The 18108-nt window shown below is 42.4% G+C and overlaps 1 protein-coding gene across 1 annotated transcript in view; it reads left to right on the top strand.

Annotated features, from left to right (window-relative positions):
* The window catches only part of nudcd1 (NudC domain containing 1), a 34242-nt gene that overhangs the window by 11049 nt on the left and 5085 nt on the right, over positions 1-18108 (top strand). Inside the window, exons 5-8 of the mRNA XM_042077098.1 lie at positions 326-514; positions 7418-7625; positions 10040-10184; positions 11139-11264. Of these exons, the coding sequence (XP_041933032.1) occupies positions 326-514; positions 7418-7625; positions 10040-10184; positions 11139-11264 (668 nt within the window). The remainder of the gene's footprint in view (positions 1-325; positions 515-7417; positions 7626-10039; positions 10185-11138; positions 11265-18108) is intronic.

The raw sequence follows: 18108 nt of genomic DNA, 5'->3' as shown, positions 1-18108 counted from the left end.
CTCTATTATTCTTATACAATTCTTATTACGTATACAATGCTTTTAGGTACAGTATTACATGTTGAAAGAGACTAACAACACATAAACACTCACAGAGACAGAGAGAGAGAGAGAGAGAGAGAGAGAGAAGGGGGGGGGGGGGGGGGGGGGGCGTTTGCAATTTTGTAAGCAAATAATGTATTCTGAAAATTGCTGCCCTGATTTAAAAAACAATGCAAATGATCTCAGCTGGTATTCTGTCTATAATGGAGTATGGAGTGGAATGGAAATTAAGTGTCTCCAAACTTTTGACTGGTAGTGTAAATGCATCTTGTGCATCCTGCAGCGGAGGAGAGGAAGTATGAGGTGAAGAAGCGGCGGGTAATGACGGGCGCGTCCGTGCCTCACTACGCTGCCCTTGAGCCCCAGGGGCGCGGGGTCATGGTGGCAGCCGAAAAGCCCTTCAGGTTCACCGAGGTCGACTCAGTGCCTGTGGAGGAGCCTCCAGCCGAGCCCATGGAGACTGACAAGACAGGTGAGCCATTATGTTGTTGTTGTGGTTGTTGTGTTTGTTGTTATTGATTGATTGTTGTTGATTGTTATTTTTGTTGTGGTTGTTGATGTTGTGTAGCCTGGAGGACCAGACCCAATCTGAAAGATTAAGGGTCTGGCCACGAATAACGTAATGGCCCAACTCGAGGGAAGGCACCAAGCACGCATTTGAAAATCTCACTGCATGCGATTGGACAACACTATACAATCAATGTTAACTGACTGATTCCGGACTTCGACGCAATTGGATAACACTACGTCTGTCATCTGTTTAGCTCGCCTCTGGCCCGTCTATATCAAATACACAAATATGCTTGGTTCCCCACACGATGCAAGGGGCAAAAGTTACGTGCATCATTACTCTTTGCCAGAGTCTCTCGCTGAGCAAATGCTTCCCTGGGAACTCTGGATTCCCAGGGTAGATGTTGTGGTCTGTTGTTGTGGTTAAGTGTTGTTGCTGCTGGTGTTTGTTTTTGTTTTGTTTGTTTGCTTCTTCTTAGTTATTGCCGTGTTGGTGATGGTTGGCAGTGAAGTGGTGGAGGTGGCAGACTCAGGATTTAGTTTTAGCTCAATTACATAAAGCTTCTTTGTTCTGGAGTAAAATCCCAAAGGCCTTGGCTACATAATGCAATATACAGAGACTGTACAAAATCATAGCAGATTAGCATTTCAAAGGCTAAACATGAAATCATGTGGGAACTGGGGATGTTAAACCGTAAAATAACAGTTGAATGTGTTGTTAATATTGTATAGGTATAATTGTATAAGTATAAACTGGAAAATGAAAAGCATTAAACATATAAGAGCACATAAATGGAATTGAAACGATGGATAATCATAACAAACCAAGGCTAAGGAGGTGCTACTTTGTTGGCAAAAGGAGAGAGAAAAATGTATAATAATACAGAAATGATCAGTACATACAACTGCACACACTGCTGCAAATAACAGTCATGACAACAGTTAGGTCTGATTAAACTATTTCTTAATTTCTAATTGGACGAGAGCCATTCCAGAGTTGGGATACCCCAGGACATCCCCAGAGTTCTATCTAGATCTGGACATCACCTCACAGACTGTTTACCGCCTGTAATCACTCTGAGAACATTCCATTAATTCCAAACGAGAGAGCAGCAGTTTCATAATGTCACATTTGACAGTTATTGATTGACAAAATGGAATAGATAGAGGTGGGTGAATGTTAAATTTAGCATGCAACGCATAGACAAACAAGAAGACTATACAAATGATTGTGTTCACAAGCATAAATAGACTCTCTCCCTGGACTTGGCCCTCAAGTGAGATGCTGCATTGCTTGGCAACAGAAGTCGCCGAGGCTAAGATTGGAACTATGCTTTTGGGTGGAGGATAAACTAACAAAAAAAAGAGATAGAAAACACAATTTGGTGTCTTTAAACTCAAATTAGTTGGTAGTAGTACTGTTGTTATACTGCTGTTAGCTGTGGCACCGGGCCTACGGCCAAACCACAGCCATGGGTACATCCTTACCAACCCACTCTCACCCACATATTGCTTGATTATCTGCAATCATTCACCCAATATCGGCCACCATGAGCCGTCAAAATACGGTAATCAGAATCAGGTTTATTGCCAAGTACGTTTGCTTTGGTCTCAAGGTGCATGACATACAATAATTAAAGTACATAAAATACAATAACACAATAAATATACGACATGTTAGGATAAGACAAACAACCATAAGTGACAACAAAGTGGACAAGATATGTAATCACACATCTCTTATTAGTGCAGTGTGACTGTATGGTGTCAGTGGGGGTCAAAGTAAGAGTTTAATAGTTAGTGTTAGTGACAGTGGGGGAAAGAGAGTGTGTCCAGGGTGGGAGGGGTCAGCCACAATCCCACCTGCCTGACCCAGGGCCCTGGAGACATGCAAGTCGTGGAGGAATGGCAGAAGGCAGCCAATCACCCTCTCAGCAGAGCGAATGATATGCTCTAGTCTGGGCTTGTCCTTGGCAGTGTACCAGATGGTGATGGTGGAGGTGAGGATGGACTCAGTGATGGAAGTGTAGAGGAGCACCATCATTGGCTTTGGCAGGTTGTATTTCTTCAGCTGTCACAGGAAGTACATCCTCTGCTGTGCCTTTTTGGTGAGGGGACTGGTGTTCAGCTCCCACTTGAGGTCCTGGGTGATGATGATGCCCAGGATCTGGAAGGACTCCACAGAGTCTACAGGGGAGCCACTCATTGTGATGGGGGCGGGGTGGGGCTGGGTTCCTCATCCAACCATCTCCACTGTCTTTAGAGCATTTAGCTCCAAGCTGTTTTGTCCACACCAGGACAACATGCGAAACTGTTTGTATACAGGGAGAAGAGTAGAGGGGGAAAGGACGCAGCCTTGAGGAAAACCGGAGCTGATGGTCTGGGAGTCAGGCGTGTTTCCCCAGCTTCACATACTAATACTGCTTCCTGTCAAACAGGAAGTTAGTGAGTCAGGCACAATGCAGCAGGGAGAGCTTGTCCTGCAGCTGGGATGATGGTGTTGAAGGCGGAGCTGAAATGGAGGTCTGTCATCATTCCTGCCAGTTCGGCATTGGTCTTGAGAGCTGATATGTCTTTGTTGAAGGAAGATTGTAATGGTTCTATGGTATCTATAGCTGGAGGCCAACACGGAGCGACGGATTGAAGGCTGTTGGAGAGCTCAAAGAGGATGGCTTTGAAAGCAAGGATGTGTTGCTGAATGCGTTTGTCGCTTGAGGGGGGGGGGGGTGCTTAGGTGTAGGGGGATAAAGCTTGCTAAAGCCTCTGTCTATATTTTTAAGTTTTATTAGTGGTGTATTTTCTGTTTTTTTTAAATATGAGGATGCAAAGCTTTTTTCATTTTCAAGCCACTTTTTTGTCATCCTCCATTTATCCTGTTCCTTAGACTCCACTCGCTTTCCCTCTTTCTTTCCTTCGTTCTCTCTCACTTCCTCTCTCTCTCTCTCTTCCTCCCTCTCTCTCTTTTTTTAGCAGCTTACCTTGTAGCCATAGAAACGAGTGGAACAGTAACGGAAGTGCATCGCCTCAATTAGACTGCCGCCAGCTCCCAAGCACTCAAACCATTCCTTTGTGTCTCATACATGTAGCTTTTGAGTGCCTTGTTTGTCTGTGTCTCCTTCCTGTTTCAATGGCTTTCAGGAAGAACAAATGAACGACAGGCAAACCTTACCCATCCATCTGAAGCTGTGACCCAGGCTAGCGCATCTCTAAATAGAGGAAATATGAGAGGGTTGGAGGTTGTATGGGTGTGTAAATACACAGGGTTATTGGACCCCGATTGGGAGCGAGAGCCTGGTGCTGTAGACTCCATCTGGGAAGAGCCATCTTAATCAGGGTCAGTGTCCACAAGGCCCCATATTTAAATCTATCAATGTTGGTTGTTTCGTTCTGATTCTGTTGCACACTCTAGGCCCATATTTATTTCATTCAGAAAAATGGTGGCGAGGTGGAAACGTCACCAACTGACAATCGAACTGATAATATCAATCAGTCAGTCAATAAAGATGTTTGGGCCTTCAGGATGATGAATGTGGACATGGGAATAGGAAGAAAATACTAAAATAAGTATTTTTCTTAAAGAAAGATCTTAAAGAAGGCCTGAAGACCAAAACTTCATTTTTTTTCTAATATATATATTTATTACATATAAATATAATTATAAGAAAGCTGAATACAGAACCAGAGTGTGCCACGCTATTTTTTAAAATGTTCCTATTTTTAAGTGTGTATCCTGTGATCTGCACCTCACAACAATCCCTGGTTGTTTGTTACTTTTGGATTAATATGGTTCTGATTCCATCTCAGGTTTATCCCATTCATCTCTTTTGGGTTTGGCCCATTACTCTTTCATTCTGAGTCATTTTGTTTTTCTTTTCATCCTCTCTAATGTCCTTCCATTTAGCATCCATTATGCTATCATTTGCATCGGGCGCATGGTTTGTTACATAATACACCTATCAAAAGACTCGTATGAATAATCCCATTCACTCTCTTTCTCTTTCTCTAATCTTCCTTGGTATTCTTCTCTTATTTTTATCCTCTCTGCCGTTTTGTGATTGAAGATGAAGTATTGAAGAGATATCAATACCAACACAAATGTATGCATGTTGCTTTTCTTTCCAGTGACAAAACAAGGGAGTGTTTTTCTCTCTGGTAAAAAGAGCAGATATTGACAACGGATTTCTATTCGGAGCTCATGTAACAGATGCAAGTCAGGAGATTGGGAAGAGGGACTTTTAGGGGAAGAGGGAATATAGAGTTTTTCTATATTTCTTTTTAAAGAGGCTCAGAAATTAGAGTAATCAGCATACATCTCATACTTCTGTTGGTACAAGATTGAATGAATTGTTGATTGATTGATTGATGGATGGATGGATTGATTGATTGATTGATTGAGTAGATTTATGTAACAGTGTTCTCAACTCCAAAAGTCACCATAACTCTCTTGGTTTAAATCCTCTTGGTTTTTGTGGCCTAGAAATCTAGACGCGCCCCTAGCGGCAGCAAATTACATTTGCTGCCAGGGCTAGTCTAGCAACTCTCCGTTGGCTTGTGAGCTCCAGAAATCGAAACTTAATCTGGCATTGAAATTGTGTATAGAGTCGTTTGGTGGGCTTAACATAATGATTGATGGCAGAGTTGCAACAGTTTGGCTTGAATTCCCTGCTACTTGAAAACAAATATCCTATTGCGTCCTATTGCGTGCAGAGGGAATTTGAAAGACAACTGATTATCCCGCCCCTCGGTCTGAGCACTGTGAACGGTGAGTGCCCAGACCCTACATTTTAATGTGGGTCTGGCTCGCCAGGCTATGGTCTTAGTGCTAAATAAAGATAAGTTAAGTTATTATGACCAAGGAAGCACTAGCTCGCTATGCGGTACATCTAGTTGTAAAAAATATTGGTCTGTCTAGGAGATGTGCTTATCCAAAGACAGACACATTTGAGGTGTTGAATTCCTCTTGTCAAGGTTCTCTGCTAGAGGGCTATTGTGTTCAGTGTCATCCCCTGATGCCCTGTGCAGTAGGCTGGGTTATGTCCCTATCCCTCTCCTCCTGATTGCCTTCTACTGGACACAAAAGACATGGCTAGAGGATAGTCTTTTCAGGGTCAGAAGACTCTGTCTGTGTGTGTGTGTGTGTGTGTCTGTGTGTGTGTGCACGCACACACCTTGAGTAGCATTGGGCTTTAATGTATAAAACCTCTGTATTGTCTTCAGTCATGAACATCCAATTTCTATATATGTGTGAAATGAATACAGACTAGGTAAACAGACTAGGTTATATTCCATATCTGATCCTCTCCCCCTCTAAATGACATGGTAATAGAAGACAGCAGGATTAGACAGTAAATGTAGTGCTGTCACACCACTGCTTTTGTCACGTCAGATGTTGAATGCCTTTGACAGTACAGAGTGGAAGCACCACTCCGTGAAGAAAATACTCATCTTCTGCAACCAGCATGAACGATGAATTGATTTCTACATGGTGCATTTGACAGACTAAAGAAGGGTCTTTTGTATTTAGACAGTGATTTGTTTGACCTGTTGCCCGATAGTTGCACCGAAGCAACCGTTTGTCAAATCAATGTTTGACATGGCAGTGTGATGACATTATGCTGTCTGTATGATCCTGGCAAATACGTGGTTTGGCTGCAATATTTTAAAATGTGCCAAGCTATTCACACTTGAATTTGGAGGTTTTTTGACTTGGATATTTTCGGTAATGGTTCGACCTATTTTGTAAAATGAGGGTGTGGGGAGGGGTGTTGTGGTTATTTCCCCATTTTCACAGATAAATCTAGGCTCAATTCATTTTATTTTATTTTATTTTATTTAATTTAATGTCATTTTTAATTTAATGTCAGTTCCAGTAGTATTGGGTTTTGCATACTCAATGATCATGATGATTGCCTTTATTTGAATGACAGTGCAATTATTAAATATAGAATACATTTTGTGAGCATCACCGGTATGTGTCACTCGCTGGATGACAAATGGCAAGTCAGGGAAGTAGAACCTCACATCTCAAAATCACATGCTTCCATTTTCTGTAAGCTGAAACAAACACCATCCTGTGGTTATCACATAGGTTGTTGTGACTTTATTGTTTTTTCTGTGAGGAAATGAAGTTGTTTAGACATGTGAATATAGTAGATTTTAACACACAAATTGTGAAATGTGATCTGAAAATGGTGACTAGTGTTCCTTACTGTATTGACAACGCTAGTTTTGCCATGATGTGACGGAGATACGGAATTCACTTGTTATTCCATGTGTCAGTACAGACCTTTTGACTGATTTGGATATCACAAGGTCAAACAAGGGTCAATAGTTTTATTACATTGTTTTTTTTGTTTGTTTTTTAATCAGCCAACTCAATGATGCTGTCATCACAGCATTTTTAATTCAATTCATCACCTGTGCAGTGTGCACTGCCATATGTTTGACCTTGTCAGTGATTGTGTGTGGCTTTCTGCTCTGTTGAAGGCAAGTGGTCTTGCATTCTTTCAGAGGCGGTAGATAGAATAAAAAACACACTCACACAAAAACCCACAACGGAGAAAGATTTCAATGAAAAATCTACAGCCATGACAAATTGCACACATTCCATGCTTTGGTAGCTGTTGTGTCGAATAGTTCCTTATGACCATTTCATCCATTCCATTCATCCATCCATGGCTGCTTTGTAACAAGTTCTATATTACCTTTACAATGCAATCCGTTAAACAAATGCAATGAACTGAATGAAATGCTTTGTATGTTTTTGTTGTGAATATCTTCAATGTGTTTGACGTAGACTAAAGCACTCTGTGAGGGCCTTCACTCTCCATTTATATTCGAGATCTTTGTATGGTGAATGTTGCAGATCCCGTCTACTTCTGGCAGCAGACGGAGGGAGATCTGACCGTGCATCTGCGCCTGCCTGAGGGGGTGACCAAAGACGCTGTCTGTTTCCGACTCACGGCCGACCAGTTGAATGTTGGGGTGCAGGGCTCCGACCCCCTGCTGAAAGGGACACTGCATGCCCCAGTGGACCCTGAAGCCAGCACCTGGACCCTCGAAAACAATAAAAGGTTAAAAACTCAGTGTTTCCCACAGAATTGAATTCTATTTGTGGTGGTAGGTTTGCAGAATTAACTTGAATGCAACAGTTTTTAACAAATTAACGCAGCGTGGTTATGATGCAGATTTAAGCACAATTTAGCCAGTCACCTTTTATGCCAACAATTGCAGGATTGGTAATGTTTTCTTTAAACGTGCATGTAGGTTTGTTGAGAGACAAGCAGAGGCTGCGCAAAGGTGTACATAGCTCTTCAAAGAACGAATTCCATCCAATTTAAACAACATGGAAAATCATTGTGTGGTGGTCAGTGTTGATATTGTGGTGGGCCGCCACAAATAAGTTAATGTATGGGAAACACTGAAACTTACATTTAGACTCTTAGCATGCAAATCTTGACTCTTTGAACCGATGCACGTATACAAGAACAAGCCCTATGGTGTTGTCTGTTACCTTTCCTTTTATATAAGTATAGTATAAGTATACTCTTTTGATCTATGGTCTAACCAGAGATCAAAGATCAGAGATCAGAGTATGTGACGCATACCGGTGAATGCCACAAAATGTACAGTATTCTATATTTCGGTCTCTGCATTTATCTCAATCCGTGAATTAGTGAAACACACTCAGCACACAGTGAACACACAGTGAGGTGAAACACACACTAATCGCGACGCAGTGAGCTGCCTGCTACAGGGGCGCTCGGGGAGCAGTGACGGGTTAGGTGCCTCGCTCGAGGGCACTTCGAGCCGTGCCTACTGGTCGGGGTTCGAACCGGCAACCCTCCGGTTACAAGTCCGAAGCGCTAACCAGTAGGCCACAGCTGCCCTGGATGCCATGTCAAGGAAGATTAATTCATTGTTCATTGTTTATTCATTTGAAACATTGTAACAAAACAGTTTCTGACTCTAATCTAGCACTTATGATCTTTGTTTTGCTAAAATATTAAAATGTGTAAGTCTGCCATCACTGAAACGTAAACCCATTTGCTAAGCGCTTACCATTGCTGTGTTCATTGAGAGCATTCTCACTGTTGATTACATCTGTGTTTATTTTGAGTCAGCAAGCAAATAGCCTTGTCAGAGTATATTATCCTGTAGTTTAAACTTGCATGCTAATCAGGATCACACAACCCCCTTCTCCCTCCATTTCTGTGTCTATCTCTCTTTCTACACACACACGCACACAAAGCAATAGAAAGGTGAATCATGCATCAATATTTATTTACACATAGGTCCTTAAACAAAAGAAGCAGGATGTAAAACAGCGCGTCCTCTCAGCCTTTTGTTTATCTAAGAGCAGAGCAGTGTCCTCAGGACCACAGAGGCCTTTGTGTTCATCCTCCTAGTCCTCTCCAGGACCACCAGCGTTTCGCACGAGTGTGTGTGTGTGTGTAGCGTCTGTGCATGTGGGCTAACGTTTTGCACAAGTGTGTGTGTGTGTGTGTGTGTGTGTGTGTGTTTCGTAAGAGTGTATGTGTGTGTGTATGTGTGTTATTTGCATTTGCATTGAGAGGTGTCATACTGAATGTGGAAGTGTGTATCTATTTTGCCGGATAATATACAATTGGATTGATAAGAGTATTGAATTTTATTAAGGAAGCCAGACCAGTGTTTGTCTACATTTTCTTCGTAAACGCGAGACGGAATGGTGTACAAGTCTAATATGGGGCGAGCTTCTACTCAAATATTCCTGTTGAATTCAAATACTCACTGTAGATCTCACTGTATTCATCATTAAACATTAACAAGTATCACTACTGACAGCGTGACATGCTCCATGGTGTAATTGTCAGTCTTTTTTAAGGGAGGATTCTAAGAGTTACCAGGTGTTATTCTTGACATACAAGCGCTTTGCTTCCTATAATAAAAGAAACTTCAAACTTGAATGAACATTTTGATGAAGCCTTTCAAACCTGAGAATTGGCAGGTAGCCTCTCAGCCAGAACATCCCTCAGTAGCAGCCCAAGATCAATAGCCTAAAGAAACTGGTGATGGTTTTCAAAGCTGTTGTATTTCACTCTCTCTGTGTGTGTGTGTGTGTGTGTGTGTGTGTGTGTGTGTGTGTGTGTGTGTGTGTGTGTGTGTGTGTGTGTGTGTGTGTGTGTGCGCGTGCGCGCATATGTGCGTGTGCGTGCACATGTCTGTTTCTCTGTGTGTGTCTCTGTATGTCCGTGTGTGTGTGTGTGTGTGTGTGTGTGTGCGTGCGTGCGTGCGTGCCCGTGCGCGCATATGTGCGTGTGCGTGCACATGTCTGTTTCTCTGTGTGTGTCTCTGTATGTCTGTGTGCTTGTGTGTGTATGTGCGTGCATGCTCGTTTGTGTGTGTCTGTGTGCGTGTGTGTGTGTGCGTGTGCGTGTGTCTGTCTGTCTGTCTGTGTGTGTGCATGTGTGTATGTGCATGTGTGTGTGTGCCTGTGTGTGTGCAGTCTGGAGATCTCTCTGCAGAAGCGTGAGGAGGGCCCTATGTGGCCGGAGCTGGTTCTGGGGGACAGGAGAGGGGAGCATGTGGTGACCGAGGAGCAGGCCGCCCTCATCCACGAGAGACTCGCCCACCTCACCACCGACGACATGGTGGGCACCACACCTCAACTCCACTCCTCGTATATCCCGTCTGCCTCTTTTTCTGTCTGTCTGTGTGTTTGTTTCTTTATCCATATCCAAGGATAAAATCGTTCCACTTTTATTTCAGTCTCCTTTTACGGAGTCCTTAGTTTCTCTCTCTCTCTCTTTCTCTCTCTATCTCTTTATCTCTCTTTCTTTATCCATCTCTCTGTGCTCTGCATTTACTCTCCCTCTTTAGCACAGACAGACATACTTACACTCCCCTCCACACTACACCACACTTCCGTCTTCCTTCTGTCTGTCTGTCTGTCTGCATTATCCCACTTCACCTGTCAATCTCTCTGCCTCTCTGTCTGTTTACCTGTCCGTCTGTCTGTTTTCCTGTCGGCTAGCCATGTTTATTCTCCCACCTTCCCACAGAAAGCCTGAGGGAGGGCTGCACTCCTCAACTTTATGTCTGTTCATCGTCTATCTGTCAGTCAGTTATTCAGATAGATAGATCGTTACTTTATTCATCCTAAAAGAATTTTGAGAAATGTTCACATTAGCTTTCCTCCTAGGGCATCACTTTTCACTTCTCTTGTAGTGTCTGTCTCTCAGTAATATTGGCTCGCTCCCTTCGCAACTCCCTTCGAGAACCTGAGAATTTGGGAATCTCTGAGCCCTTGCTGTGTCTTCTGTTTTCATATACTCCAGTGTTAACATTGTAGTTGCCAACCACATGTAAATACATTAATGTTTTAAACATGAATTAATTGGTCTGTTCCGTCAATTTTTAGATAAAATATGTATTGTGTGTGTGTGTGTGTGTGTGTGTGTGTGTGTGTGTGTGTGTGTGTGTGCGTGTGTGTGTGTGTGTGTGTTGGGAAATGTTATGTAAGCCTAAGCCTATGACTGTACTGTAGTCTTTTATGTCCTTCCCCTAACCTCTCTCTTCTGTGTCCCTGCGTCCTGTGTCTTCAGAACTCCAACCCTGAGAAGGACAAGCCTCCATGTAACGCTCAGGAACTGGAGGACTGTGACATGTTTCCAGAAGACAGCTTCAACCTGATGCGCTTTGACGCAGATACACTCAAGCCCAGCCACGTGGTGAGACAACACAACATGTCCTTGCTCTCATTAAGACACACACTTATTCTTAGTTTGAGCAGTGGCTTATTATCCTTTTTTGGGAACAATTATATGTGTGTTTTTGTCGATTTAATTTGAATGGAATATTTAATTTCTTTTTCAATTTGAACAGTTGTTTTAGGGAGTAGTGTAAAGTCTCTTTTGTTACTTTCATCAAAGCAGTGCCATTTTTAAACCCTCTGTCCTCAATCCGCGTAAAAAAGGTTCTTGATATAACTCAGCAGCAGCCAATCAGATGCTGAGTCCTTGTAATGCTTATAAAGCAGCTTCATTGATTGGCTGGAATACTGTATTGTTCAGTTATGAACCACTTTCTTTATTTCCAATTTACAAAGCCAGAACTGTGCACACAGGAGTGTTTTTGGCCACAAACACAGAACAGACAGCTAGATGAATGGGAGGTATATTTTACATTACATTACATTACATTTAGCAGACACTTCTTGACCAAAGTCATATATATTTGACCAAATTTGACAAAGAGTGTATTGGATCAGAATCAGGAACTAAACCTTTAATATGGTTTATTAAACAGTGGACACTCTGGTTACCCTGGTGACCTGGGGCCTCATGTACAAAGCTTGCGTACGCACAAAAATGTTTGTACGCCATCTTTCACGCTCACAGTCGGATATTATCAAGAGTAAAATGAACGTAAGAATGTACGTTTCTCCACACCAACTTCATGTCTGGAGTACGCACATTTCCAATGTGTATCATCGATTGGCGACACTTACAGGCAATGCAGTGCACCAACATTAGCCTAGTTGATCATGAGACTATGCCTTTATTTGCAGTATATTATGATTATGTTATTGAAAATGATAACACTTTGAGGTATAGACCTAGGTTTCTAAATAAATGGATATGCAACATGCGCAAATGCTGCTAGATTATACAATACAGCATAATGACAACTGTAGCCTTATTAGAGAATATCAAGAATTAAAAGGGAATGTGAACGTGTGGGCCTATTAACTCATTGAATGCTTTGTCGGAAGCTTTGTCCTAGAGTGCCAGCAATCTAGACCATTGTTGATGATGTTTGTACAGCCACAGCATATTCTGTGTTATAGCTATGAACACATACAATGGCTCGTTTAAAAGGTGAGACTTTAAGCCCTCAGTGGGTGCAGACCATCAAAATCGCTGTTTTTTTCTAGAAATGGAGATATAACGTCTTTCATGAAATATGAAGTGTTGCCTGTAAACTTTCCGGGAAGTGATCAGCGAGACCTGGCGAGACTGCCACCTAGTGATAGACCCACGAAAATGGCCTGGTTTTGACCTGACGTGCATGCATCACCGATTCGACCCAAAGCGGCAACCGAGTTATGATAAAATGTCCAGATAAAATGTCCAGATTGTGCGTTTTCATGAGTTTTCGATCGTCATATATTTAATTTCCATTCATCACAGAGTTTCCAAAATCACATATAAGGTGTGTTAGAGTGTCTAGTTTCGTAATTTAAAAAAAAAAGCTAAAAACGTAATATTACGTTTTTGGCACTCAACGCATGGGAAGGAAAAACGTAATATTACATTTTTGGCACTCAATGAGTTAAGAGACAGTGTTGATGTTTATTTCCATGATTGCTGATGGCTTATCAAACATTTCAGATTTTGAAGAGCTTTCCATAAAATCTGTGATGAATGGGGTCGGCAAGTCTTTGTACATGAGGTCTCTGGACCATTGACTACTTATTTCTCATTAACACCCCCCACCCCACCCCGTGCACACACACACACACACTCCCCCCTCAATAAATATGAAGTATGAGTAGGTCCCTCAGCACCGTCCTTGCCTCTCCTTACACTTTTTGGATTATCCAGGATTAAATCCCCTCAAGTGGCCTTCCATGCTTGAGCATGATTTAGTCATCCCCCTCTCGCTCTGGAGATGACTCACCCTCACGGCTCCCACGGCTCAGCAGGGCACAGTTCACGCATCCATAGGCTTTACGCCTGGCCTTTTCACTGAGGGGAAAGGAGCCAGACAGAAAATGGCTTCAAGACATGGACCAGGGCCAGATCAAGGCCACATCAGGGCCAGATTAGAGCCGGTCTTTTCACAGCTTCAACGGATTCAATATTCTAGACGTTATGATGTCGGATCCTGACCTAAGTCTGGTCAGTTTGGTGTTGGTTTTGTTTTGTTTTGTTCTCTAGTTTGTATAGTGTGGGGGGAGAGTGTTTGCCGCATGGGTAAGTTGTCAGACTGTTAGTTCCTTCAAAGATAGGGGCATTATCAACATAATAAATAGCTGAGTTATATTGTGTGACACTCCCCCCTTGAGTCAGTATCTCGTTTACCTTTAATTAAGGTCACCCTAAACTAAGGATTGGAGCATTTTAACCCTTTAAATTTATTTATATGTTTATCATTTCCTTCAAGTAGAAGTGGTGGTACTGTTTGTTTTATCCCCAGTCTTAGGTTGATATAGCCTTGAGATTTACCCTTAGTAGTTATGTAATTACGGTAGTTTGGAGCATGTCGTCACAGTGATCAGGGGATCAAGTTGTGTGTGTAGATTACTACCATCAGACGTGTACTTTGGTTCATTGCAAAGTGACACAGCATTTGAAAAGGGAGCAGGGGAATATCAGGTCAGTGCAAAATGGGGATGTAAGTGTCTACGGCAGGTTTGGGAAATGAAGAGAGGGCAACGATGCATTGCATTAAACATTACATTACAAAGGACTCATTATCAGATGGGAACGAGTGTTTCTCTCTCTGTGTCTCGTGTGAAAGTATTTTAAAACAGTCGGCCAACAAAGACTTCAGTTCAGTGTGTGAGATGCAGCAAATGGTCCATGCTGCATATAGGACATCAGGAGAGGCCATTTAGGTTTTTCCAGAAATGTGACTTCGAATTATGCTGTCAGACCAAGTGTTTCCCTTACATTTAGTCACTGTGTCAGGCATGATTTGTGTCACCAGACCATGCACTTTGTCAAGAGGGCCTGAGGTCACTCCATTGGGAAAAAAGAAAGTGCCTTGCTCAAGGGCACAACGGTGGAAGCTGGGTATTGAACCCACAACTTTTCAGGCTACCACACGCTCGCCAAGCTCCCACAGCTCTAGCACTGCCTATTGGTGTAGACTTTGTGATCACCTTGAAATAATTGATCCAGCTTAACTAATCGCATTGATCAGCAATTCCTAAGGTTACTTCTTACTTCACCACTAATGTTTGGAAACTGAGAGACTGCATAAGAGACTGCATTGGCAGTGAGGCCTTTGCTGTATAAATGTACACATTCTTCCGACTGCAATAATTTGATGTTTGTTGGCGTTACTACTACCACTTCATTGATTCTTCCATTGCCACCGCCACTTTCAATTTTTAAAAGCTAACGTCATGCCGTCTTGTCGCTGATTGGTTCTCCCTCCTGATGACTGAGGGCAACGTTGGTGCATTTAGAATAGCCAGACTGATATCTCAGTGAAAGTAAATAAGCTAAGATAGAGACGGGCGGGGCCAGGCTATGATTTGCTATATTTCTTTACAAATGGTTTGTTACTTTTATGTTCACTTCAGGTGTTCAGTTCAGCATTGGATATTTATAAAAACACATTTAGGTTGATGATTTAAGTGTTTTTATTTGTTTAATGACAATAACTCAACTTTGATAATAGTCACAACTCAAGGTGTAGAATTGAGCATCAGCCAACATGCAGCGACATAGCATTACAGAGGTCTTGAGGTGCAAGCCTGAGTTTGTTTGTCCATAATGTAAGGGTGGCGATAGCTTTCTGTGGCTGTGTATCATAGAAGGCCTGGCTTGATCTCCACTATGTCTCATGCTGTTTCTTTTCTCATGTGTTCAGTACTTGGGTGTTTCCATGGATACAGCTGGTTACATTGCCCTGCACCGCAAGCCACATGCACATGGTGCGTGCCTCACGTCTGTGGCGGCCTACAGACCTGTTTCTGTTGATGCACTGCTCCTGCTGTGGGCACTCCATTGGAAATTGCTGCTTATATTTCCCTAATGTTGAATAGATCAACCCCAGATCATGGCCATATTTGGTGGTATGTGATCGTTGCATTGTGTAGGCATCGGTCAGTTTGGGCTGTTAAAGTTGCATTACGTTTTGGACAAAAATTGGAGTAACTACCCTAAAAGCATGCAGAATCCTTGCAAACACTACCTACGACAGCAACAACAATTTATGTAGTCAAGGGGGAGCCTCACTAACCATCACCAGTGTGTAGCGTCCACCTGGGTGATGCACGGTGGCCATTACAATGCGTAATGCACCGGCACGCTCACCCCACACCAGCTTGAGGTGTTTACTAACAACCCAGTTGGCAAAGAAAAGAAAGCTTGCTAACATTTCAGTATTTCGAATTTTTTTAGTCTTGCCCTGGTCTTGACCGCATGACCTCAGGCTGCACTGGAACCCGGGTCCCTGTGGGCACTAAGCCTGCCCGTGGTACGGGATGCCAACATCACCTGTGCGCTACGGCTCCCCCCAGGCGTGTTAACATGTTAACTGGTCTCTTTTGGCAGTAATGTTGGCATTGTCATGCTGTGAAGGCTTTTGTTTTTTTGTTCATATTCACAGTGTGTTCCCTAACCACAGAACTGCATAGTCTGGGTGGCTACTGGGAACTACATACGTGTTCATTTGTCCTTCATATGACCATATACCATCAAAATTAATTTGACGATTATACAAAAGTACTTGCTTTTAAAAACACAGTGTTGTGGGACTTCAATTATTCATACAGATGAAAAGAAACTGGCGTTTCTGGTTTGCATCCGTATTTGGAGTCAATGGAATTGATGCTGCTTTTGGCTTGTATTGCAGACATAGCCATTGACGCCTGTCTTGGCTTGTAGTGCATCCATATTATTTATGTTTTTAAATATTTGTGTGTTCTCGATGGTGTGACAAGCTCCTATTCTTCAAAGAGGGACAGAGAGCCCGGGGCTGATATGGGGATGTGAAGAAGGCTGGGGTTTATTGATGTCAGTCAAGGCTTGATGTAGTCATCTACATAGTACAGCAGGCAGTCTATCTCTCTCTCACACACACACACACACACACACACACACACACACACACACAAACACAAAACAGCGGACTCTAGTCAGCTCTCTTTATGAGCATGTCAGCGCTCAAGGCTGGTTTCTCAGTATCTGTCCTCCCCTTAGTCAAGAACACAAACCCTATTAGACCAGACAAGGCAAGGCTGGCATTCAGATTTCTATTCTCAGTCAATATATTGCCATAATTATTTAAAACAGAATTTGTGGAATCGTGGAAAAACTGGGACAAGACTGAAAGTCAAAAAGATGAGACTTGTTGTTGAAGGTTAAATAATATTATACAGGATTGCTTTATTGGCCAAATGTACACAGTACACAGGAATTTGACTTGGTGATGCAGAACAAAAAAAGGAAGATAAAAGAAAGAGTTAAGGAAGTCAAAAAGAAGGAAACATTTAAGACCGGTTTAAAAAGATGCCAAACACAATAAATAAGACAATACCTGTGTACAGTACTAAGAACACAATAAATAAAACACACATATGTCAGCAGCAAAAGACAAAATGGTGATTTATTGTGATTGAGGAAAGAATTCAGAATTATGAATATCTGTCCCAGAGTGTGCTTCTGTTGAATGGGTGTGTCAATTTGTTTACCAGTTGAATCATTTTGTTGTTGTGCAGGTAGCCTTTTTTCTCTTTGTCAGCTGTTAATGTTTTTGTTATTTTCTGTAGTATTCTCTGTCAAATCTGCAGAACTCTGGCAGTCTGGTGCCTACACCAGCCCCTAGAAATGACATTGATTCCCTTTGTGAATAAGTCCTTTACAAGTGCCGTACAGGCAAATTATGCGAGTGGCGTGCTTGCATGCACGCTGTCCTGATAAGAGAGATTTGTTGTCAATGTCTGTTCCAGGCCTCTTCAACCCATGACTGGCTCTATTCAGATGGAATCTTTTATATTTTTAAACACAATGTAAAATATATGGTATTCTGGGTGGATATGTATGAATATGATGAATATAAAATGAATCTTGTGCTGATCATTTGACAGCCGTGGCCCACTGGTTAGCACTCTGGACTTGTAACCGGAGGGTTGCCGGTTCGAGCCCCGACCAGTGGGCTGCGGCTGAAGTGCCCTTGAGCAAGGCACCTAACCCCTCACTGCTCCCCGAGCGCCGCCGTTGTAGCAGGCAGCTCACTGCACCGGGATTAGTGTGTGCTTCACCTCACTGTGTGTACACTGTGTGCTGTTTGTGTTTCACTAATTCACCGATTGGGTTAAATGCAGAGACCAAATTTCCCTCACGGGATCAAAAAAGTATATATACTATACTATACTATACATAGATGAATGAGTTTGTTGTATCACACACTGCCCTTTAAATGTGAAACCTTTGTATTATAACTTTTTGTACTTTCTCTAGCGGATCTTTGTGTTTCTACCAGTTACAGAAGTCTGTCTAAAACTAACGTTTCTAAACTTCATCTGCATCATTTTTTTTTATCGCATATTTTTTGTCATCTCAACCCTGTTTTTTTAATGCCCCCCTGTGTCATAAAACTTGGCTATATTTGCAAATGAAATACATTCAAAATGTGAATGAATCAGGTGTCAAGGTGTGCTTGCTCAGACCTGCCAAAGGTTAATATCCTTTCTTAACTATCTCCGAGTTCTTTTGGGGATGACACTACCGTTTCCTGTGAATTGTCATTATGACATTGCTGTTGCTTTTAGAGAGCACTGACGCTCTTCCTCGATAAGCAAAGTGGAAAGAAAGTTTGTTGCCTCCGAAGTTTTTG

This window comes from Alosa sapidissima, chromosome 21, assembly GCF_018492685.1.
Source record: "Alosa sapidissima isolate fAloSap1 chromosome 21, fAloSap1.pri, whole genome shotgun sequence".
NCBI classification, from domain to species: Eukaryota; Metazoa; Chordata; class Actinopteri; order Clupeiformes; family Clupeidae; genus Alosa; species Alosa sapidissima.
Note: the sequence above shows the minus strand (reverse complement) of the source record. Positions and strands in the feature narration are given on the sequence as shown.